General features: G+C 32.0%; 4 protein-coding genes across 11 annotated transcripts; 3 read left to right on the top strand and 1 right to left on the bottom strand.

The window, feature by feature from the left end:
- Positions 1-2,971: 2,971 nt before the first annotated feature.
- LOC108328410 (uncharacterized) lies at positions 2,972-7,277 on the top strand. Of its 8 annotated transcripts, XR_008247103.1 has the most exons (6): positions 2,972-3,754; positions 4,207-4,341; positions 4,761-4,818; positions 5,939-5,996; positions 6,084-6,219; positions 6,732-7,277. XR_008247103.1 is itself a non-coding variant. In XM_052873335.1 (4 exons), exons 3-4 carry the CDS (start codon positions 6,097-6,099, stop codon positions 7,074-7,076), a joined length of 468 nt encoding a protein of 155 aa, XP_052729295.1. In that variant the 5' UTR covers positions 2,977-3,754; positions 4,761-4,818; positions 6,084-6,096; the 3' UTR covers positions 7,077-7,277. The 8 variants fall into 8 exon arrangements, 2 of the variants coding, with proteins under 2 accessions (XP_052729295.1, XP_052729294.1); XR_008247104.1 differs by lacking the exon at positions 4,207-4,341; XR_008247100.1 differs by lacking the exon at positions 5,939-5,996.
- A 4,018-nt stretch (positions 7,278-11,295) lies between these two features.
- On the top strand, positions 11,296-14,402 carry LOC108327091 (WRKY transcription factor 72A). Its single transcript, XM_017560803.2, has 4 exons — positions 11,296-11,490; positions 11,942-12,451; positions 12,711-12,824; positions 13,071-14,402. Exons 1-4 carry the CDS (start codon positions 11,443-11,445, stop codon positions 13,980-13,982), a joined length of 1,584 nt encoding a protein of 527 aa, XP_017416292.1. The 5' UTR covers positions 11,296-11,442; the 3' UTR covers positions 13,983-14,402.
- A 1,525-nt stretch (positions 14,403-15,927) lies between these two features.
- On the top strand, positions 15,928-19,957 carry LOC108327090 (uncharacterized). The gene is made up of 4 exons (XM_017560802.2): positions 15,928-16,080; positions 16,212-16,684; positions 18,444-19,047; positions 19,403-19,957. Exons 1-4 carry the CDS (start codon positions 16,012-16,014, stop codon positions 19,853-19,855), a joined length of 1,599 nt encoding a protein of 532 aa, XP_017416291.1. The 5' UTR covers positions 15,928-16,011; the 3' UTR covers positions 19,856-19,957.
- A 548-nt stretch (positions 19,958-20,505) lies between these two features.
- Positions 20,506-22,643, bottom strand: LOC108327089 (uncharacterized). The gene is made up of 4 exons (XM_017560801.2): positions 22,457-22,643; positions 21,898-22,373; positions 21,210-21,819; positions 20,506-21,093 (listed from the first exon to the last, which is right to left on the bottom strand). The coding sequence occupies exons 1-4, from the start codon at positions 22,541-22,543 to the stop codon at positions 20,641-20,643; spliced, it is 1,626 nt and encodes a 541-aa protein (XP_017416290.2). The 5' UTR covers positions 22,544-22,643; the 3' UTR covers positions 20,506-20,640.
- Between the last annotated feature and the right edge of the window lie 539 nt (positions 22,644-23,182).

Genomic DNA, 23,182 nt, shown 5'->3' with positions numbered 1-23,182 from the left:
TGTACCGTAGGATACCTGAGTCCACTAAATGGTCGACAAATAACCCAACCGACCGTCCACTAGGCCTTCTTATGTTCGTATCACTTACAGTTTGATGTCGACTACTTGGTGATCGACAATTAAACATTAATATAGTCTACTAAACGATCGACACATAACCCAACCGACCATTTTCTGGGTTTTCTTATGTTCGTATCTTTTAGAGTTTGACGTCGACCACTTGGTGATCGACAACTAAACAGTGATGTCGTGACAAAATGCTCGCACAACAGTTCGCATAGTTACATCAGTACATAAGGTGCTCGACATATAATGAGTGATATCTTAAACTTAAAAGGTGTAGCGGTTAGAAGTTACCAATTACGAATATCGGTCAATGCCATAAATCACGGGAATAACTGACCCAGTATCAGACACGATCTAGCAGTTATAACTTCCAGATAGTAAACTTCGGTAACCATCCAGACTTTCAGGTAAACAGTTTATTTTACTTTTTTAAATACACAAAGCACACCAGAAAAAAGGTACGTTTTTCCCCTAAGAAAAGAGAGAGAGAAATTATTCTTCTTCTTGATCATTTTGAATTGAAAAGATTCAGGACATCCCTTTTCTGACTGGAGCGTCGGAGTGCCTTTGCAGGTACCCAGTCCATTTTCCCCTCGGAGAGCACAACACTGAAGGAAAGATAGCACAGTAACTAGGGGTGGGCAAATAGAACTGAACTGCACTGTACTACTAAAATCTGTACTGAACTAAAAACTAATTTGTCTAAACTGAACTGTAAAACAGTTCAGACAAACTGAACTGAACTGTTTTTTGTTTTAACAAACTGAACTGGACTATACTAAATTGTACTAAACTACAATATAAACTAAACTAAACTACTAACTATACTAATTTTAAACTGAACTGCTAACTATACTAATTTTAAACTGAATTGTACTAGTTTTTAAACTGAATTGTACTAGTTTTTAAACTGAATAGTATAACAATACACGTTCTTTTTAATTGAAATTTATTTTAATATTTATTTTATTTTATTCATAAGTGTCTTACAAATTAACTTTTTAATTATTTGATATTATTATTTTCTATTTTATTTATATTTCTTTTATTATTATATGTGTATGGAAATTATTTTATTATTTATTTATTTATTTTATTTTATTTTTTATTTTTTTATTTATATTTATTTTGTCATGAATATTATTTTACTTTTATATTTATTTTTTTAATTTTTTATTTATATTTTTTTGTTTTATATGTGTATATAATTTATTTTATCTTTTTATCTACTTATTTTATTTTAAAATAATTTTTTATTTATATTTATTTTGTTCTTTCGTAAAATTGTTTTATTAATCAATTATTTATTATTTATATTTTATTATGTAAAAATTAAACTAATATTTATTAATTATTATAATATAATATTTCTATAATATTAATTATTTTTGCTACATTACTATTTTTTTATGATATTTCATTATATATTCATTTAATTAAAGTTAACGTTAAAAAATATATTTTAGTTTTAGTATGTAAAATACTATCATTTAAAAATAATAATATTGATATTTATTTTAAAGTAAATTGATTTTTAAAATAAATAGTTATTTTAGTGTGCGCTTACACACATTTTAATATCATTAAAAGTTTTTTTAACATATTTTTACATATTTAATAATATGTTAAAGAATATAATATATTTAAAGTATTATTTTTTTATATAGTATTTTTTTTATGATTTATATTACTTAATCATTTAATAAAATTAAATTTAAAAAAATATATTTTACTTTTATTACTTAAAATAATATTATTTAAAAAGTAATATACGTTTATTCATAAAAAAATATAAAAATTTGTGATAAAAAAATTTTGTCTTAAAAAATTCATTATTAATTTTTTATTTGAACGATTTCTTTTATTAATATTAACGTTTTCTTAGCAAGACGGAGCAATTGAATTGGAACTAGAGAAGAGAAAAGAGTAGATACAGTTCTCACAGTTAACTGAACCGAAACTGTTATAAGTTCAGTTTTTAAAAACTAAACCATAAAATAGTATACTGAACTTTTAGTAAAAGTGGATCAGTTTGTTTAAGTATAATATAGTATAGTTAACTATAGTACAGTACAGATCAGTTATTTTTGCCCAGCCCTAACAGTAACAGCATCACTGGAAGAAGTAGTTCAGAGTTATTAGGTTTGTATCTCGGTCTCCACATCCCTACTGAAACAGGAAGATATTTCTTTTCAGTGAAGTCAAATTAAATGTAATTATTATTAATTAAATTAATTGTTAATGCTAACGACTTTAACGTATACACAAAAATCATGATGTGTTTTCACGACTTTATTTCAATGGTTAAAAGTCGTTTATGAAATGTGATAACTTCTTCACAACAATACGTGCTTATGTGCTGAAGCACAACTTGATTCACATGTATATTTTATTTTAAAATAAACTTAGGTATGTAATTTTGAGATGTAATTAAAAAGACTTATTTTTTACATCTTATGTTCATATGATCTAATTTGACTGAAAAGATTTTTTTTATTAATATTTTAAGGATTACTTTTATAGATTTATATGCTAGTTTTTGTTTTTTTTTCATGTTAATAGGAATTATGTTTTAGAATATTAATATTATTTCACTACAAGAAATATTGCATTTATATACGGATATTTATATACGGATTATAATCTGTATGTAATTCAGATATTACATACGAATTTTATATACGGATTTTAAAAAATAAATTATATACAGATATTATATACGGATTTTTATCTACTGAATATCTATATATAAAATCCGTATATAATTTTAGTGCGTGATGGCGGAAAGATTTTCGAAGGATAAAATCCATATGTAGTTGTTGTAATCCGTATATAACTAAAAACAAGTTTTATCTACTGATAATATATACGGATTTGAAAAATCATTATTTAAAAGAAAAATCAAAGTTCAGCCTCTTTCCTCGAACCCTCTTTCCTTAACCTTCTTCGCTTTTCTCTCTTCTCTGAGCTTCTTCCCCATCTTTACTCCTCCTTATGCTTCTCCTTCAATTCGACGTGAACTTCTTGATCCCTCCTTCGAGCTTTTTCTTTGCTTTCATCAGTGCGTGCTTGTGGCTTTTCCCCTTCGTCTTGAACGCTATCTTCCTTTCAGGTTTGCTCTCATCTTTCAGATTTCGTCTTCCTCGAGCTTCCTCTTTCCACTCGAGAGCTCCTCATTCACAAGCCATTTCTCTTCACACAATCTTTTCTTCTTTCATATTTAGCTTTTCCATAGCCTTTGCAACCATAGAACGTTTGTTCTACCGATTCATTAGTCGATCTACATCTCTCGTTAGGGCTCCAACCTCTTTTCACCATTTTCTTCATTTTCAACCGATTAAATCCTCTTTTCTATCGATTAAAAGCCTTTCCACCGATTGATTCTTTGAATACCATCATTTACACCGATTAATCGATCCATTTTAGGTTTCCTTCGTCAACCTAGGGTTTTAGGGTTCTTGGCGTCGAATCCTCTCCGTTTTTGGAGTATTCATGGATTCTCAGGGTTTGTTTTCGTTCTCCACTGATTCGGCTCTTGGTCTCGAGTTCTCTTCCCAATTTACATCATTCCGCTGCGTTTCTTCATCGGAGGTGCCTCATTACAGTTTAAATCGCGCCTTCAGGCCTTCATACAATGATATTTGTATTACCGATGTTGCGTTTAGGGAGGATTCAGAGGGCTTTTAAGGTATTTTTTTGTGTTTTGTGATTGAGAATATTATTGAATGAGTCACAAACGCAAGACTATTTCTTGTTTTCTTCTATTCTAATTCTGAAATGCAAATGTTATTGTATAGAGTGATGAGAATGTATAAAATGTGGATATTAACTATTTGTAAACTAATCCAACCTATAATAGTACCTAAAATGTGAAGAGTAACAAACTCTACGAATATGTTTGATGAAATTCGTAAGAGAAGCTTAAATGCACTCTAGGTTTTTGATGAAATGATTGTATGAATGTTCATGGAGTTATGTAATGGGGAGAGATTGGTTTGCATCACTTTCTCCCAATTTCTGTTTTGAAGGCTACTGCTTCACCACGACAGGTGTTGTTAGACTTTATAATGTATATTTGGAAATTTGATCTGAATCTTATTTATAGTCCAGAATTATTTATTTCAATCATTCTATTTTCAGATGAGATCAGCAGATGAAGGACAAACTACTTTCTATACATGTACCCGTTGTGGTCATCAATCTCAGGAGAATTAGTTGTTTACTTTAAGGCTATCTTTGGAAGGAATGTACAGGAAAAATAGAATGATCTTTAAGGTTATTTTGTTCTGAGCACCTGACCCCACTAAGATTGTTATCTGGAACTTGGTTATTAATTAATAAGCCATTTTACCTTAAATTTCTTTTCTATATCAGCTATAAATAATTAAGACTACCTGGAGAAATGGCGTAGCAATGCAACCCAAGTAGGCTAGATTCAACATAAAAATTGGGTTGTCTACTCTGTCGAACATGAAGGTTTTTTGTGGCTTGTAATAAAAAAGTAGCTTTAGTGTGTAGCCTTACTTTATGAAATCAAATTGTGTAAAATATGAATTACCAAGAAAATTATCCTCTGATTTGGTTTCAAGAAGAGGAGAAAAACTGTGAATAATATATCATTCAAAGCAGAATTATATCTGTTAGTTTGTACATTCCCTACCTTTAGGTGATACTAAAAGTTCATATATTTGCAGGATGGTAAGACCTTACGCAATGGACCTGTTATTTCTCCTGACAGATTTTATTGAGAAGGTGAGACATTTTTAATGTGAAAGCAGTTATAATTGAATAGATATTGCCATGCTCAAGTAATAAACTCTTGATCATCATGAATTTGAAATCAGGTTGTGTGTTTGTATTCTTATAATGCAAAGGATGCCATTTATCACTGTGTGGCCCAAAATTAGGTAGGGGTGATGTAATTCACATGAATATTTAAATGCTCAATCATAATCCTTGGCATATAGAGAGTCTTAATTTTTTTTTTACTTTAACTTGTTTGTATAGCTACTTGACAAGTTCCAAATTTAGTTTATGCATGAGTTAAAAATAAGAAGTTAGAGGAATTATGATAAAGGTTCTGCAAAGTAACATATGGATAAATTAATTTTAGTTTATGATAAAGGTTCTTCTTATATTTCTCTTTTAAAAAGAGCTTATAAAGAAGCTCATCCAAAGAGGCTCCTGGTAATCAATTATAGTCACCAAAAAACAGATTTGATGAAATGAATTCTAAATAGATCAAAACAGTGCAAAAGTTGATCATATGGGGAAAAAGGATTTTTGTCCACCCCTAGACTTAACACATAATAAATCTATATATTATTTGATTATCTTGGATCTTAAATTCTTTGTCTGTGATCATTGTAACATAGTTACTGTGAGAAAAGGGTCAAAACGAAATAAGTGAAGTTTTTTAACAAGTGAAATAAAGTACCTTTTCATTATATTTTAATTGCAGTCGAAGAAATATCTTCGTCTTTGGTAATTATAATTATAAAAAGGAAAAAAAATACAACTTTAACATAGGTGTCATTTTAGTGTGAATATCATGGGACATTACTGTCTCACATTCTTTGTATCCATAAGATTAAAAGGTAAAGTGGTTCTAATTTCTATGTTTTCTTTAGTTTGATCCTAGAAATATTTTTTAAAATTCCCATTGCCTTATCATCTTCCTAGGATTTCTAATTAAAGTTCCATGCTGATGTATTGATATACTGCAAATTTTATGAAGTGTAAGTATCCTTTTTCAAATTAGTTTTAGTTTAATTTCAATTGGAGGCATGTGTTTCATTGTAAATCTCAATATAAATTTTTTTATTATTTTGGAAAAATTTAATTGAAGTATGTCGTGTTTTATTTCTTCTAGCTTCATTGGACGCCTTGTACCCCATTCAGAATGTGCTGCCATATTTTGTGGGTTATAGGTCTACAATCATTATGTCTTAATTTTAAAATTTAGCTATAGAAAATACAGTAACATACCAATTTTAATAGTATTTTTCTCTTTTCAGGATTGTAATTGAGATGCTTGAAGTGAAAATTAGAGAATTTGTGTGCAATTTCAACAATGTATTGGAAGAGATATCATTATCCAAACAAAATCTTTCCACGCCTCTTGATTGTATGAAAAATCGTAAATTTGATATTGTAAGTGTTCAATAATTCATTAATAGGTTTGAGTATATTTTGTTAAGTTTATGTAATATATCTATTTTAAATGTAAAATGTTTTGTATGATGTTGAATGAAAACTATTGTGATGGATAGTTGTGTTTATATATATTACAGGTTTGTATTGTGGTATATGCAGTTGGCAACTATACACATTTCCAGATATTATTTTCAAGTTGATGTTACCTGGCTCTAGTTTCTGGGAAAGTATTATTTTCTATTTTTAATCATGTTGACAAGTGCTAACTGTGGAGTGCTGTTTCCTGATTTCTCGGCCTTAAAAAATATCAAAATTTTTCTTAACCAAGCAACCATGCCCTTTTGGTTTTGTCTCTGGTATGAGCCCACGGGATTTGATTGAAATACAGAATAAGGATTATTTTTTACATAGGCCCCACCAAGAGTTCCAAATAAATACAAAATTATGAAATGTTGGGTTGAAGCTTCTTCAATTATCAAAGATTGAAAGACGTTATTTTGTGATTGCAGGGTTTAGTGATAGAGAGAATCCAAGATTCAATATCAGAAGAGGATAAGAGGTTGATCTATCTTGGAGATGGAAGTGGAGACTATTGTCCAAGTTTGAGGTTGAAAGAGAAGGACTTTATGATGCCAAGGAAGAACTTTGCATTGTGGGATCTGATATGCAGAGATCCTTCACTTCTTAAGGTTGACATTCATGGTTGGAGTGATGGAGAAGAACTTGGAGATGGAAGTGGAGACTATTCTCCCTTCATTTCCTCTTATTGCAAGCTTCAGACTCTGTCAGTCACTCTGCTCATGAGGCTTTGCCCAAAGCTCTACCAGTTCGACCATAGTTTCATGGTTTTGTAACTTTTGCAATGGACCAAAGTAGAATATAACATGACTAATTTTTGTCTCAATAGTATAATAGTATATATTGCATAGTCAGTTACCTCTGCCGTAATTTCTGTAATATCCTATAACAATCTAGTTACAATGAGGTAGGACCATCCAGTTGTAAACATCACGTTTTAATAAAAATTGAGATATATTTGGTATTATTTTTTATAATTTGACAGTTTTATTTGATTTTTATAAGTATATTAAACTATTAGTTATTGGGTGTAGATATGAGATCATCTATTTTTTTTTTATAAAACCGTAAGTTACATACAGATTTTTCCGTATATAAATTATATACGGATTTTTTCGTATATAATTTATATACGGATTTTATATACGGATTTTTTCGTATATAATTTATATACGGATTTTACATACGGAAAAATCTGTATATAAATTATATACGGATATATCCGTATATAATTTATCTACGATAGTTTTATATACGGATTTTTGTCCGTATATAAGCCGTATGTAACTAAGTGTTATATACGGATTTTTGATCTTATATACAGATTTTGTCTGTATGTAATTTAATTTTTTCTTGTAGTGTTTTTTTAATCTGTAAATTATTGTTATTTCTCCCTTGACGTTAATAAGAGTTTTCTTATCTAAATGATGGGAAGACTATTTTGTTAGATGTTAACTAGATTTTTCAAATTGATGTAAATAATTTTTTGTTTTATTAATGTTTGTAGTAATTGGTTTTTATTAATGCCACCAATGTTATTTTTTCAATAATTTGTTATGATTTTCTTTTCTAATGTTGACTAAAAAATCTTTCACCAATTGTTGTTTAGGATATTCTAATTGATATTGGTTGAAAAGTTGACAAAAGATACTCCAACCAATAAACAACAGAAGAATAACTATGATTCGTGTCAATGTAAGATAGTTGCAATTAAAATGAAGTGAAACAATTTCAACCAATGTTAATTGAAAAAAAAATCCTTGTCAATATCACGAGTAAAAACTTGCTAGACTTTAACTAGAAGTTAACATAACAAATATCGATTAAAAGTTATTAATTGATATTTTAAACTTATTAATAATTATTTCATATTTAAATAAAATTTTTATATTTGATGGGAACTGAAATATTTAATGAAAAATCTAATAAATTTAAATTATTTTATTCAAATTTAATATATTTAAATGTTTTAAAAATTACGAACTCTCTAAAAAGTGAAAAAAATGCGGTAAACACTCAAAACCTACTTCAACGATTCTGTAAAATCCTCTTCCACCTTTTTTCCTGGGAGTTTTAAGGTTTATACTTTGTGATTGAGTGTTTGTATTTTTTTTTAAATGACCATGTATATCACTTAATGACACCACAATCCCTTAGAAAGAATATCAAATATGTTTTTAATTTTTAAATTTAAATGTGAAATTAAAATTTATTTCTGAATTCAAACTTTGATGCTTTTTTTATCTCTAAATTTTAGAAATAAATAAATATAGTCTTTTTAACTTAACAGTGTTAATTATGTTAAATATTGTTCTAGACTAATATTTAAGATGTTTACATCATTCGATACTGTACCGTATGGCCTGGACGACCACACGGTAACCCCATAATCAAACCAATAAGGTGGTTCTGGAGAGCAGGACGCAGTCGAGCAGTAATTGAACGTGGCAAAAATCCAGGAGCAGAACGTCTGGTCTAAGTCAATAATCAGGTTTTCCTACAAAAATTAAGGTAAATGATAATTAGAGGTATTGGACTGAGATTGAGCCCTGATTAAGACTTCACTAATCTTAAAAGTAAGAGGTAGAGGTTCACATTTATTGCACATTTATATTACTATTGCATTGAACTCCCAAACAGTCAACTGACTTAGGCATTGAAAAACCGGCAGGTACACCTCCGAACGGTGTGGAACGACACATTTATTACTATTACATTGAACTCCCATACGGACAGTCAACTAACTTAGGCATCGAAAAATCTTTGGCAGATACACTTCGAAACGGTGGAACGAAGAGAAAAACTAGAAGAACAGATACCGGACGACATCCCAGAAAAAATTGTGTAGGTGTTAGTAATGACTCGACCCCACATCCAAAACAAATATATTTCAATTTAAATGTAAACTTAAAAGATCACTTAACATTTGTAAGAAAAAGTTATGATTGTTAAATTAAATCATACTTAACTCTTACAAGAAATACTAATTGACTCCTTACATGGGTGTCTTTTGCCTTGCATGTAATGGCACTTAAACGTTAGTGTGTTAGATAAACATTAATAAAAGGTTCATTATTTTGGATTGAAACAGAACAAAACAATTCTGGGACCATATTCAAACATGGAATAGGTCATGGAAAAGAGGGGTTAGGGTAGCTTATTAGCCTATTAAGATCATCACTAATAATAACTTAAGACGAGTGAAAAGGTGCAGAAGGACATGCTAACCCTTTGACAAGTAATACTGGTTGACCCTTGGCTTTGAACGAATCATATAAATTAAAACTGCATAATATAAAAAGGGAATATTTCGAAGAGGCATCTTTATTAATATCCTATGCCCACATGATTGAAATTAATATTAGGGCTTAATTAATATTCCACTCTCTCAGTTATTTAATCTAATCAACCCTAAAAAACGCATGGAGTTACGTAACAGTTAACTGATGCATACTTGTATGCATTCACACCATGAACTTATTAATCGTCACGTTGACACCATTACGAGTTTTTATAACATATCCAGATTATTTTCTAATATGTTTCAAACGACACTTGCAATAATTATATTCATATATACACACACCATAACTTTTATCTTTCTTTCATCAATAATATTTCTTTTGTTTATCTTTCTTCTGTTAGTATATTATTACATGACCTATATATAACATTGTCTTGTATAAAATACACATCTATCTTTCGCTTTTGACGTTGACTGTATCTAAAACAATTGAAAGGTAATAGGTATCAGATCCCGAGACATACATCTTGAGGTTTGTCTTAGTTTAAAAAGCATCTAGTTAACCAAACATTGACGTTGTTTTACAAAAATAATATAAATAAGTAGCTTCTTTGTAATGCACCGATAGACATACAATGTTTGATTGGAAAGAACAACTTGACATGTAACAATGACAGTACGTAATTTAACAACTCAAAACTAAATATTATTTTGCAGTTGTGCTGTGACCCTTGTTAATTAGCAACCTTTGAAACTGATTTCGTCATGTTTGGTATATATTATTTTTATACAAAAAGAGCTGGTTTACAAACTAAAATTGAAATAGTAATGGTTCTTTGATTGTATATATAGTATAAAAACCGAATAATGAAGTTTGTTTACCTGAAAGGATGAAATGAGTAATGCACATGTATATTTTGTGTTTGTATTGTAAAGGTTATAATTGTTAGAATATAAACAAAAATCACACGTAAATAAAACAAAAAATGAATATGAATTTATATATATATATATATATATATATATATATATATATTATATATATATATATATATATATATATATAGATATCTCAATTGTTAAGAAATTTTTTAAAATAATACCAAAAACAAATTTATAAAAACTTAGTCTAAAATCAACAATATCTATGGAGATATATTTGTGTTATCCCTCCAAACAATAATTCAGTTTAAATGAAATAACTCCTAAACATAATAGGTCTACCTAACAAAGTAACTCTTAAACATTCCAAGGGCGTGGAAAAGATGAAGATGATAAAGAGAATTAATTGTTTAATCAATTTGAACATAAAGGATTTAAAAAAGCATATTTCTATATTGGAATTGTTCATCGTGTTGTGGCAATGCTTTGATGGAAAGCCAGTCAATGGGAGTGGACAGCAGAGCAATAGTTTACAACCATGCAGCGTATGGACCGCGTAATAAGGCTTCACCATTGACAAATATTCAGAGGTCTCACTCGCCGCCATGGCTAATAACTGGTTACATCTTACAACTTTGACCACATACCCATGTGACGTCTTCTCACCACCACCAAGCTTCAACATAATATTAATCAATGCACAATTTGTGTGTCAAATTTCTCCTTTCCAGCATCATTTATGACTCACATTTGGTAGACTAATTAATTAATTTAACCTTTCAATAATTAATAAAAAACTCTAACAAATTATCTTAGCAATTCGGTGTTGACATTTGAAGGGGGCTTAGAGAGCTCTGGGATTTGTATTTCTTTAATTGTCTTTATACCGTGTCTAACTTTTATAGTCGATTGGTTTGTAATATATAAAGCGTGTGTTGTGTATTTATGGCATTTATATCTGTGTGAGTTTGAGGGTGTTCTACCAGTCAGAGAAATAGTACTATTTGAAGCAAAAAATGTCTAGCCCTAGTAATCCAGAGATAGAAGAGAAGAGAGTTACACAGGTATATATATATGCTTCTCCTTTTCCTTCCCAATTCTTTCTTCTTGTGAAAACTACTACTTTTTAATAATTTTTCTTTATCTTGCACTCATGAATATCCCTTAACTTTGATTGTATATACCTTTTTCAGTCTCAGGATATTTCTTTACATCATATGAATCAATAAATTGACTTTTTGCTCAGAGTTATATGAAAATCTAGAGAGGTTTTCTGTTCTTGTTATGTAGACCTCAAATAGACCAACCATTGTATGAACAGACCACACAGTAGTTTGGCATGAATATATATATGTCACTGTAAATAATGAAATATAAACCTAAGTTTGTCGAATTTTAAATTTATTGGTTGTCTTTGAAAAGTATTTTTGTCTTGTGCTATGTTGAGTCTGTGTGGATGATAAATTGAGGGATGAAATGGCTGATTATTGTAATTATCGTTGTTTTGAAATCTAGGAAGATAAAGTAAAATCTGCTAAAACTGAGATGGGTGAGGTGAAGGAAGAAAATGAGAGATTGAAGAAGACGCTGGAAAGAGTAGAAAAGGATTACCAATCCCTTCAACTCCGTTTCTTTGACATCCTTCACAAAGATGTTCCAAAGAAGGGTGTGGTTACTTCCCATGATGATCAAAGCGAAGAGCCTGAGTTTGTCTCACTTTGCCTTGGAAGGAGTCCAACGGAGCCTAAGAAGGAGGCAAGAATTGCAGACTTTGACAAACCGACAGAAGAAAATGTTGGACCCAACCTTACTCTTGGATTAGACTCCAAACACTTGTTGGAGATGGAGATTGTGTCTGATTTGAGTCCGATGAACAGCTCAGAAGAACCAAAGGAAACGGAAAGGGAGGGAACACTGTCAACAAGTCAATCAGCAAAAGTGATAAATGTAAATACCGACATTTCAGATCAAATGCCAGCCAAGAGAGCAAGGGTATCTGTGAGAGCTAGATGTGATACTCCCACGGTTAGTATCTAAGAAAATGTTTTGTGTTTACCTTCTGTTTGATAAATAGTCATAAAAATATTACTTTGTTTTTAATGGTTTTCAAAATAAAAACAATAGTTTTTTTAGAACATATCAAAGAAAAATGAAAGTGATGTTTTTCTTAGTATTTGTGAAAACAATACTGCACCCTTATATTTTCATTCTTGTAATCTATTTGATTTTAATATACTTTTGTTATTTTTGTTGTCTAATAGCTAACCTTGTGCATTTCAAACAGATGAATGATGGGTGTCAGTGGAGGAAGTATGGACAGAAGATAGCAAAGGGAAATCCATGCCCGAGGGCATACTATCGTTGCACAGTTGCACCAACATGCCCAGTTAGGAAACAGGTATATATATAGTTTAAAGTGTATGCATTATAAATTTAAAATATTTACATAAACATCAATTAAGAATCCACTCAATGTCCATACATCAATGAAAAAGATAATATGAAAATAGTGCACTTTCATCTCGAATATATATCAGTGTAAAAACATACAAGCTCATATATGTGCTTTAGCATTGTTGTATACTAATTGAATATGTTTCAGATGTATTATTGAATAACAAAACCCAAATTTAATGCATTTCAGGTACAAAGGTGTTCCCAGGACCTGTCCATCTTAATCACAACCTATGAAGGAACCCATAACCACCCACTTCCTGTCTCAGCCACAGCCATGGCTTCAACCACTTCTGCTGCTGCATCCATGCTACTGTCAGGTTCTTCAACATCTTCAAGCCACATCTCAGCATCTTTTGGAAATGGTCTAAGTTTCAGTGAGCAGTTTAGTGAATCAAGAGCCAAACAAATCTTCTCACCATCAAACCATGCCTCACCACATGTGTTCTCAACAATCACTCTAGACCTTACTTCTTCAGCTCCTTCCTCCTCATCAACTCAATTCCATCGTGGCTTAACTTCAACCATGGCTCCAGTTTCAAACCCAAGATCCTCAGCTAGTCTCAGCTTTTGTTCACCGGAGCATAACTTCATACCATCCATTTGGGGTAAGGGGTTCCATGATAATGCCACAACCACAACAGCAATTGACAAAGTCCCCACAAGGCCAATTACGCAGCCAAATAATTTCCAACAACATTTCTACCAACAATGCACAACAAACCAAACTCCTTCCAGAGAAGCTTTGGCAGAAACAATAACCAAAGCAATCAGCACAGATCCGAGTTTTCGTTCAGTAATAGCTGCTGCAGTTTCATCAATAGTGGAACGTGGATCAAACGTTGATAAACAAGAGGTAACAGAATATGGTCTTGGTTCAGGGTTGAACTTAAAACTTGGGGAACATCTTCAATTGGCTTCGCCTAGTCCCTTGAACCAAAACGGGAAAGGATGCTTAACAGGCTACTTCAAAAGTTTGGCCTCTAAAACTTCCGAGGCTGGAAACTTCATTCTTCTCCAACCACCATTGCCATTTTCTTTCTCCAAGAATGTCACAAATCAGATCAACCGCTATGTTCCAGAAATGAACACGCATCACTAGCTCTCTCTTCCCCTTTGACGTGGCAAAGGTCTAAGATCCTATTCTTTCAGGTCAAAGTAGCACCCCACTAACTAGGAATTAAGTTTAGAACAAAAAAGAACGTAGAAATGAATGTTGTCTCCCTACAATCTAGTTATTCCATGCCATTTCATCAATATATATTTGTCTTATCAAAAACAAAATTTCGTGCCATTTTTGTAATACTCAGTAACTGCTCATATCTATAAGCAACGTCGGAAGAGGGAAACGACTTCCGGTTGAAACCTCCGAGTTTCATAGATTTTATTTATCTTTTACTGATGGATGTTATGTATAATTAACTGTGATAGATCGATATAGTTATATTACGGGCAAGTTGTTACTCATCTGCAACAGTGCCATGACCATTGCAAAGTTTGGCAGGATTCTTGTAGAGTTTCTTTGATTCCCTTTAACATTGTTTTTCAATCTTTCGGCGTTAGTTTTAATGATTTAATCTATTAGTAACCAAATCCTATACTTAAAGCTAAATATGCAATTTGTTTTCTTTAGTTTATATTACTTACAGTCTGCAATGTTAGGCACACTAGTTACTAGAATTAGATTGACTGGTCAAATAAAGCTAACGATCTGAATGCAAATATGAAGAGGCATTGACAAATCCTAAATAGATAAATGTTCATTTTCCAATGCTAAGTGTTATGATTTTATTCATTTAATGAATTTTGCGTTCAAATTATATCTCTTATGAATCACACAAAGCTTGATCCATTAAGTCTATAATTCTCGGCACAACGTGATAATCAATACATCCATTAAGCTACTTTCCCTCTCTCTACACTTTATTTTTCATAATGTTAATATAAAATATCAAAGTAGGCAATAAAAATCATTTTTTCAAATTTAATAGAATGTGAGCAAAACCAAAAATTATATTAATAATTATAAAAAGTGAACACCAATATTTTTATTGTGAAAAAAACTAAAATTTACATATATAAATCAGTCAATTAATTTTTACAAATACAAGAATTGTGAACAACCAAAAAAAAAATAAACTTATCAAAATTTCAATCTGATTCAATCATAAACTAAACAGAAATCATAATTTTACTGTAACAACTAAATGAATATCCCAATTAATTTTACATCCGTTTTATATTTTCTAAACTATACAAAATTTACACTCTCTTTTGACTTTTGACTTAAAAGGCCATCTCAACTCATTTTAAGTAAAAGAAAAAAAAACTTAACTAATTTAAACTTTTTAAATACATAAATTAAGAGCTCAACTCACAATATGAATAAAGAAACAAAAGTGATACATGAAACATTTAAATAGATAAGATATTCACCAATCCATATAATTAATTACGTTTGTTGACTTTTGTAAGGAGAGATGTTCCATTCTTATACGCCAGATACTAGAGAACTTAAAAAAGTTCTCCTTGAAACTTTGGTCTTTCTCATTATTTATTCATCTTGGATTTAGATGAGCATGTCAACGTTACATAACTCTATACGTGAAGCAAAAGAAAACATTGTCGGTGTATTTTTTTCAACTCAAACATTGTCAATTTAGATTTTGGTCATCGATCTTGTTCCTGTAAATTACATTAATATATAAAGTTTCTTAAATTATGATTTCCTTACAAATAAAGACTGACATATCATCTTTTTATTCTGTATAATTTAAAAAAAAAGTACTAAAAAGAGATTATTTTTTTTTTATCGGCACTAAAAAAAAGAATTATAAAGTACGAAGTACAACGTTTTCCCTAATTTATTTTTCTTTGTTTCAATATCCCATGCATAATTTAATATTTATCTTTTTCGTCTAATGATAGAAATAGTTATGAAAATAGGGTTTTCTATAAGGGAAGATAAACGCTATCATTATTTTATCAGGCATTAAAGTCAAAGTCAACGAACTTTAGATCATACGTGTCATCATGAAGACTTGTGCCATTTTTTTTGTTTTCCATATAATTGAGTGTCTTTCTGCTAATTTTCCCAACATATCTTGCCAATTCCTCTGCCTAAATACAGAATGCATTCAGTTCATTTTTCACTGTTGGTTTGTGCTTATGCAGTAGCAGTGTTTGCAGCAACTTCAGATGTATAATACCCATTACCACCATCGTTTAAGTCTATAATGTAGAACTTGCATATATAGTTTTAAGGATTACTCATGAATTAAAATTAATCACAAGACATATATTGTTCTGATTATTGGTTTTTTGTTTCTAGTGGCAAGTACAAGAGTCACAAGACTGGTTAAACCATGGTGGAGATTTGTTCAACAGGAGATATGCTTACAAAGAGCGTAAGATCAGTCCAGAAACAGCAGCGAACCTACGTTTGAAGTGGAAATTCTATGCAGGCAAAGATATTACTGCAACACCAGCCATATATGATGGTACCCTTTATTTTCCAAGCTGGAATGGTAACATCTACGCAGTTAAAGAAGGCGATGGATCTCTTGTTTGGAAGCAGAACTTGCAGATTCTGACAGGTTTAAAAGCAACTGGTTTTGTTCAGAATGTAAATTGGACAGTGTCAAGGTCAACTCCCACTGTTGCTGGGGATTTATTGATTGTTGGAATCTATGGCCCTGCCATTGTTATTGGTGTCAGAAGAACAAATGGTGAACTTGTGTGGAAGACCACTTTGGATAATCATCCTGCAGCACTCATCACCATGTCTGGGACATTTTACGACGGGTCAGTCTACAACTTCATATCTACTTGCCTTCTTTTCTTAGCAGTTTTTCTGATTTCTCTGTCCAATCTCCCACTTATAAATTAAATTCGGTACATATGTTCTGTACACCTCATTCTATTTTGGGTGTTTTTCACAAATTCATTTTGATTAGACAATCTTAGACTTCTTGTGCTCTGTCATCTATATATGGTTTGGAGTAGAAGCATCTTTCTTATTTCTTGCTCGCTCTCGTTCCATTAGTTTAAAAATATTATTTTTAATGAAATTTTATTCTAATTAAAGAAAGGATGCACAAGTGATTTTATTGTTTATATGTGTACAAAGTAGCTGAGATAATTTATTCTTTTTTGAGGTTGTCTTCTGACTTTACGTATTAATAATGAATTTCATTAGTTTAGAAAGGATAAAAATAAACGAAAATTTTAATAACCAAAAAGAGGATGTTTTGACAGAAGAGGAGGAAATTGTCCTCTGTCTGAAGGGAAAGTCTGATACCTTAGTTTTCCTATACTTATTTAGAGTGACTCCCTCGATAGTGAAGGAGGTTAGAGACCTCAAAGGGAAATCTTATGGAGTTGGGAAGTGATGGGAGAATCAATTAAGCTTGGATACAAAATATAAGCCTAAGTAAAATGGGGAATTATAGGAGTTAAAGATGTTAAACTGTTTAAAGAAGATTTGTTTTCAAAGTTGAAGTGGATATTAGCTATTGAAAATAACAGCCTATGGAAGAAGGTATTGGAATTCAAATATGAGGGTTTGAGAAAAGCATAAAAAAGGGATTGTACTATAAAGTATGAATCTGATATCAATTAAGCTGGTTTGAGGAGGCAGTGTCCTAGAAAGTAGGTAGTGGAACAAATATAAGATTTTTCTTTTGATAGGTTGAATGAGTGCAAAGTATATGCATGAACTAACAATGAATGTACCAAAAAAGTGGTAATGACCTCAAATGTGGTGGTTGATACAGAAGAAGTGTTGATGTATTGCTGCATACATCTTCCCCTGGTCTACCCTTAGCTAGCTCATGATGCTGCTATACACTTACAAGCTTCCACCTCCTTACCACTCAACATTGCTAGTAACCTACAAATTACATAAATTTTATGGCACAAAAGTTCATTATAAAAGCTAGCATCATAGGACCAGTACACTGCAATCTTTTACTCTGCTTTGGTTTGTATATACCAAAACACCAATCAGCCAATAGAATTAAACAACACACCGATACACCACCCAACCAGCATTACCACAAGACTCACACCAGTCAACAACCCAACACAAGAGCTGACAAGAAACCAGACAGGGCGAAAATATAATGTTGCCACTCACCACATCCGACACCATACCAATTTCATTCGACAAGACACTTAGAAAACCAGAGACAAACATGACAGAAACATCACCACATTTGCAACTTTTGCTCACAATTGATCCAACTACTAGGCAAACCCCACAGCCAACATCCAAAATAGAAGGCCATGAACCCACAACAAGAAGGTACACAAACCTCAAAACTACAAATATCCAAGACACAAAAAATACAAACCACGAACCTTACTAAACAAATTTCAAACCCAAACTTTGTACATCAAAGAGTTTTGAACATAAAACTCCATGCATATTTCTCAAATCCTCAACTCCATGCATATTACTCAAATCCACACCTATTATAGTGAATTTTTCAGTAGTCCTCTGAATTACTTGTTTCGACCTTTCCATTTTGTGTACTGTGCACCTGTTCTGAATTCGCCACAGGAGTTACTATGTTGGAACATCTTCACTTGAAGAAGGCGCAACCATTGAACAATGCTGTGTATTTCGTGGAAGTTTAACAAAACTTGATGCTCAATCTGGTGCCATCTTGTGGAAGACCTATGTATTACCAGATAACAATAACACTAGAGGAAATTATGCAGGCGCTGCCATTTGGGGAAGCAGCCCTTCCATTGATGTTTATAGAAACCATATCTATATTGCTACTGGAAACCTCTATTCTGCCCCATCACACATACTTCAATGTCAAGAAAGACAAAAGAATCAAACCAAGCCTACTCAACCAGATGAGTGTGTTGAACCAGAAAATCACTCCAATTCAATCTTGGCCCTTGATTTGAACTCTGGGAACATTACATGGTATCGCCAATTAGGAGGCTATGATGTGTGGTTTTTTGCATGCACCAATGCTTCAACTCCTAATTGTCCTCCTTCAGGTCCTACCCCAGATGCTGATTTTGGAGAGGCACCAATGATGCTGACAACATATGTAAATGGTTCCAAAAAAGATATGGTTGTCGCTGTTCAGAAAAGTGGCTTTGCTTGGGCTTTAGACCGCAACAATGGCAGTCTCATTTGGTTTACGGTACACAGTAGATAATTTCCATAAATATACAAGTTATTTGATATATAAATTTATTAAATTTTCACTTTTGATAAAGCTTATACATACTCTACAGCAACAATATATGAAATTTGTAATATAATTTATAAAGTTTAGAAGATCGAAATCCATTACTTGGAAAAGTGTACAGAATTTCTTTAAAAACCAATGCCTGTGATCACACCCTAATGTGATTTTGATTGTTCTTCAAACTCATTACTAAATGCATTTAACTCACTTTGTTAAACCTATGATTATTCCCAAAGTTTAAGTTTGTATCACTTCTTGTACCTTTTGTTATTTCTTTTTAACTGATAAAGAAACTCATACTGTGCAGGAAGCTGGACCCGGTGGGTTTGCAGGAGGTGGAACGTGGGGTGCAGCAACCGATGAAAGGAGAGTTTACACCAATATTGCAAACTCTGGGGCCAAAAATTTTACTCTTTCACCATTAAATATAACTACAACCACTGGAGGGTGGGTGGCAATGGATTCAAACAAAGGTAACATTCTATGGTCCACAGCAAACCCTAGTAATAGCACTGCTAATGGTCCTGTTAGTGTTGCAAATGAAGTTGTATTTGCTGGATCAACTGATAGAATGGGATCCATTTATGCAATTAATGCAAAGAGTGGGAAGATTTTGTGGTCTTACAAAACAGGAGCCAGTGTTTATGGAGGCATGTCAATTAGCAACGGTTGCATATATGTGGGTCATGGATATAATGTAAATCTAGGGTTTGCCACAAACTTAACTGGTGGAACTTCACTCTTTGCCTTCTGTGTCTGAAGTCATTAATGTTATTTTTAGTATTGTAATGGATGAATAAACAGTATATCTGTACCAAAAACTATTGGTATGTTACATCATTTATAAATACTTATTGAAGAACGCTATAGAGTATCTTAAGTACAATTAATTTATAATTAAAATAATATAAATTTATATAATAGATTTTTTTTAAATAAAAATATTTCTTTTATGACTAATAAATTTTTTTTAACTGGTTTGTTTAGATTTGTTTTTATAATTAATAATTTGAAATATTACAATATTATTTTTAATATAAGAAATTTTGTTAAATTAATTATGAATTTTTATAACACTTAATGTTTATTAATTATTTTTAGTGTGCATATTTATTTGATTGACTTTGAACACTCGAAGTTATTATTAAAGATTTAATATTCGCTTCCAGTGCCTCATTCAAATTGAAGTTTGGATATTTTAGTCCCCTGTTCAGTAAATAGACCAATTGCAGTTCTTATTCGACCTTTGATAAGGGATGATACGGTAATTAAAAATTCACATTATCAGCAGAGTTGTTAATTTGACTAAATTGTATTATGTCATCATAATTTGAGTAAGAAAACAAAATTAACGATGCATAAATAAATGTTTAAAACTACGCTAAAAACAGAGGAAAATATATGCTAGTTTTCGTTTTATTAATAATCCATTTATGATTATCACATATTTTTTTGAAAGAGATAGAAAACTTTTAACACCTTTTTTACAAAAGCTAAAGAACTGAATTATTCCTTAAAATAAAAGTAATACAACGATGCAACTTCTTAGACACAGAAAGCAAACAGAAACTTTCCCTCTGTTAAGTTCAAGGTATACCCATAAGCAGCATTGTATCCATGGCCGACATAGATGCAACCTTTGTTGATTGACATGCCTCCATAGACACTAGCTCCAGTTTTATACCACCATAAAATTTTCCCACTCTTTCCATCAATTGCATATATGTATCCCATTCTATCAGCGGATCCAGCAAAGACAACACCATTTGCAACACTGACAGGGCCATAAGCAGTGCTGTTAGCTGGGTTTGCTGTTGACCACAAAACTCTACCATCGTTAGCCTCCATTGCCACCCACCCACCCGCAGTTGTAATCTTATTTGAGGGTCTGAGCGTGAAATTTTGGGCATCAGAATTCACAATGTTCGTGTAAACCCTCTTTTCATCAGTTGCTGCACCCCATGATCCACCTCCTGCCAACCCATATGGCCCAGCTTCCTACAAAACAAAATGAATAAACTTTTCAACTGATACAGAGATATCCACCAACTGTTCGTTGAAAAGGGTGGGAGAGATGAAAATAGAAAACTATCATACTATAAATTATGTATTACCGTATGCCAAACGAGGTGACCATCATTGCGATCAAAAGCCCATGCTATGCCACTTTTCTGGACAGCAACAACAATATCTCTCTTGATCCGGTTTATATATACGGTCAACATCATAGGTGCCTCACCAAAATCAACATCTGGTTCGTCTGCTTGAGGAGGACAATCAGGACCAGGTGTGGGAGAAGCGCTGCATACTAAGATTGACACATCGTAGCCTCCACACTGCTGGTACCATTTGATCTTCCCATCATCCAAATCAAGGGCTAAGATTGAGTCCGAGTGGTTGTCTGGCTCAACACACTCATCTGGTTGAGTAGGCTGAGTTCGATTAATTTGTCTCTCTCGACACTGGCGTATCCGTAATGGGGCAGCATATAGGCTCCCTGTGCCAATATAGACATGATTTCTTTTCTCATCAATGGAAGGACTACTTCCCCAAACGGCAGCTCCTGCATATCCTCCTTTTCTGTTATTGTTATCTGGTATCGTATAGGTCCTCCACAAGATGTCACCGGATTCAGAATCAAGTTTTACAAAACTTCCACGAAACGTGCAGCACTCATCAAGGGTTACAAGTGACTCCAAGGAAGATGATCCAACGTAGTAACCTCTGAAGAGGGTTGAGCATAAACAAATTTTATAACATTACCACTAAGAAAATAAGGCAAATAGATGCGCAAATAGTGACCTTTTGTAATATGTTCCTGACATGGTGACGAGTGCTTTAGGATGGTAATCCAAAATGGTCTTCCACACAAGCTTACCTGTTTCTCTTTTGACAGCAATAACAGCAGCAGGACCATACATTCCAAAAATCATTAAATCACCGGCCACTGTAGGAGTTGAGCGTGACACTGTCCAATTTACGTTATTAACAAGGCCTTCGGGTGCTTTCAGACCTGTCAATTTGTCCAAGTTCTGCTTCCAAACAAGCGATCCATCAGCTTCTTTAACTGCATAGATGTTACCATTCCAGCTTGGAAAATAAAGGGTACCATCATATATGGCTGGTGTTGCAGTGATGTCTCTGCCAGCATAGAATTTCCACTTCATACGTAGGTCTGGGGCAGTTTTGGGACTGATCTTACGCTCCTTGGAAGCATGTCTTCGGTTGAACAAATCTCCACCATGGTTTAACCAGCCTTGTGATTGGTGTCTTGCTACCTAAAACCAACGCAAAAATTCATGAGTAGTCCTTAAAACTATATGTACACGAACGATATAATGAGGGTTACTATATATCATACATCAGGTTTTGCTGCAAAGACCACTACTGAATGGATATATAATAACATCAGACAAAGATACAAGTGCATGTTGCATGGTAGTGGCATGATTGAACCTGTAGATGCTGAGTCAATTTTCAAGATATATGTTTGAGAAACTTGTTTCGAAGAGACTATTGCGAATATAAGGAAAACAATAGTGGTGCGTTTTTTTTTTGTTTGAAAGTAAAGTCTTTTATGTTAATGTTATCGGATAAATGATAGCATATAACCAAATGTGACTTGTTATATTAAGAGATTAATGAAATTAAAATATATAAAGTATTTAAATAGAAAACTTTTGTCTATGATCCATCTAATCCACGTAAAGTGTATTTCAATTTATCAATTATTAAAAAGAAACACTTTGATTAATACATTATACGAATTTAAAACTCCATGGATTAATATCTCATTAACATTTCATTAAACAAAATCAATTCAACATAATTTATTTCATATTATTTTTTTAATTATTAGAAAATTATACAATTTATGCCATACACAAAAAATAGTTTAAATTTTAAAAAATATATTTTTTTATTTTGAAAATATCTTTAAAAAGTCAGTTCATGCCTAACTCAATCGAGGTCAATTATAAATTGGTGAGCACTTGATGATGTGAGTACGGAAATTTTTTTAGTAAATATGGTGAAGGTCAATACTAACATTAATGTGTGTTTGGCACTTTGCTTGGATTGTCTACAT

Source organism: Vigna angularis, chromosome 2, assembly GCF_016808095.1.
Source record: "Vigna angularis cultivar LongXiaoDou No.4 chromosome 2, ASM1680809v1, whole genome shotgun sequence".
Lineage (NCBI taxonomy): Eukaryota > Viridiplantae > Streptophyta > Magnoliopsida > Fabales > Fabaceae > Vigna > Vigna angularis.
The sequence above is the reverse complement of the archived record's forward strand: the minus strand, read 5'-3'. Positions and strand labels throughout refer to the sequence as shown.